This window comes from Corvus brachyrhynchos, unplaced genomic scaffold, assembly GCF_000691975.1.
Source record: "Corvus brachyrhynchos isolate BGI_N302 unplaced genomic scaffold, ASM69197v1 scaffold122, whole genome shotgun sequence".
NCBI classification, from domain to species: domain Eukaryota; kingdom Metazoa; phylum Chordata; class Aves; order Passeriformes; family Corvidae; genus Corvus; species Corvus brachyrhynchos.
In genome coordinates, this window is record NW_008236778.1 from 401190 (window position 1) to 402572 (window position 1383).

The 1383-nt window shown below is 63.8% G+C and overlaps 1 protein-coding gene across 1 annotated transcript in view; it reads left to right on the forward strand.

The window, feature by feature from the left end:
• FAM189B (family with sequence similarity 189 member B) overlaps window positions 1-1370 on the forward strand; it is a 3449-nt gene extending 2079 nt beyond the window's left edge. The window contains 3 exon segments of the mRNA XM_017727844.1: window positions 102-188; window positions 534-561; window positions 563-1370. Of these exon segments, the coding sequence (XP_017583333.1) occupies window positions 102-188; window positions 534-561; window positions 563-1286 (839 nt within the window). The 3' untranslated portion in view covers window positions 1287-1370.
• Window positions 1371-1383: the final 13 nt, after the last annotated feature.

The following is a 1383-nucleotide window of genomic DNA, read 5'->3' on the forward strand; positions in this document are numbered from 1 at the left end:
CTGGGGAGGAACGGGGGAGCAGGGGAGGTCTGCTTGGCTGGGAGCAGGGGGGTGCTGGGGGGTTGTGCTGCCTGGGGTCTGCACAGCTGCCGAAGCCTGAGGGTCCTCTCTGCTCCCAGCAGATTTCAGGGAAGTACTTTATACCAAAGCACTGGAGGACACCGTGTCCGATTCCTCCGCTGATACAGGTCAGGGCACTGGGATGTATTGGGATAGAAAGGGGGCTTGGGGGGGTGTCTGTAGCCCTCTGGGGACTGCTGGGGCTGGGACAATGGGGATCAACAGTGGGACCTCTCCTGCTGACTTGGGACGGGAGACAGCAGGACCCCAGGCCTGTGGGGATAGATCTCCTGGGAGCAGTGTCCTGGGGTCTGACAGTGGGGATGGGTCTGTCAGAGCGGTGTCCTGGCTCTGATGGTGGGGATGGATCCATCCGAGCAGTGTCCTGGGTCTGTCAGAGCCGTGTCCTGTGCCTGATGATGAGGACAGCCCTGTCAGAGCAGTTCCTGTGTCTGACCGTGCTCCCTGCCCAGGGCTGTGCTCTGAGGCCTGCCTAAAAAACCTGTGCCCCCCCGCCGCTGCTCCGGGCCGGCTCGGTGGGGAAGAACAAACTGCCACCCTGCAAGAAGGTGCCGCAGCAGCTGTCAAAGACAACCACCCGCTCCCTGGGGGACCTCAAGGGCTACCGGGGCACCCGTGGGCTGGTGGCCAGGTTCCTGCAGAGACCCAAGCGCAGCCTGGCAGCTGGCATGGAGGTGTCTGGGCACAGCTTCCACGGGCACAAACAGGTGGGTCCTGGAAGCCACAGGGGATGGGCAACTCTTCCTTCCCAGAGAACTCCCATCCACACTCTCCCTCCCTTCTGTCCCCATCAGCACCTCCACCCTGGCCCTTCCACAGCTTCCCCTCCCCTGCCACACCCCCACGGTGTTGGCACCCTGGCTGCAGGCAGAGCCTTCTTCCTGCAGCACTGCCCTCGCCCAGCCCTTCCTGGGGGGCAGCTCCTTTTCCTTGATCCCCACTGGAGCCACGGGTGGGAAAATCGTGCCTGTTGCAATGGCTTTGGCTTTGCCCCTGAGTCACTGCACCTGGAGGCAGTTGCTGGGACATCCCGGCAACTCAGCTTTATGGGACGCTGGAGACCTTGCGCAGCCTGGGAGGCCTTGACGGGAATGAGCCTGTCCCAAATGCCAGTGTGGGCGCATGATGCACGCCTCTGCCATCCCTGTCACCTCTGTCCTCCTGCCCCGTGTGCCACCTGGCTGCACTGGAGCGTGGAGGGTTGAGCACAGAGGGGTGAGTGCAGGAGGGTGTCACGGGCAGGGGTGTCACGGGCAGGGGTGTCTCGGGCAGGGGTGTCTCGGGCAGGGGTGTCACGGGCAG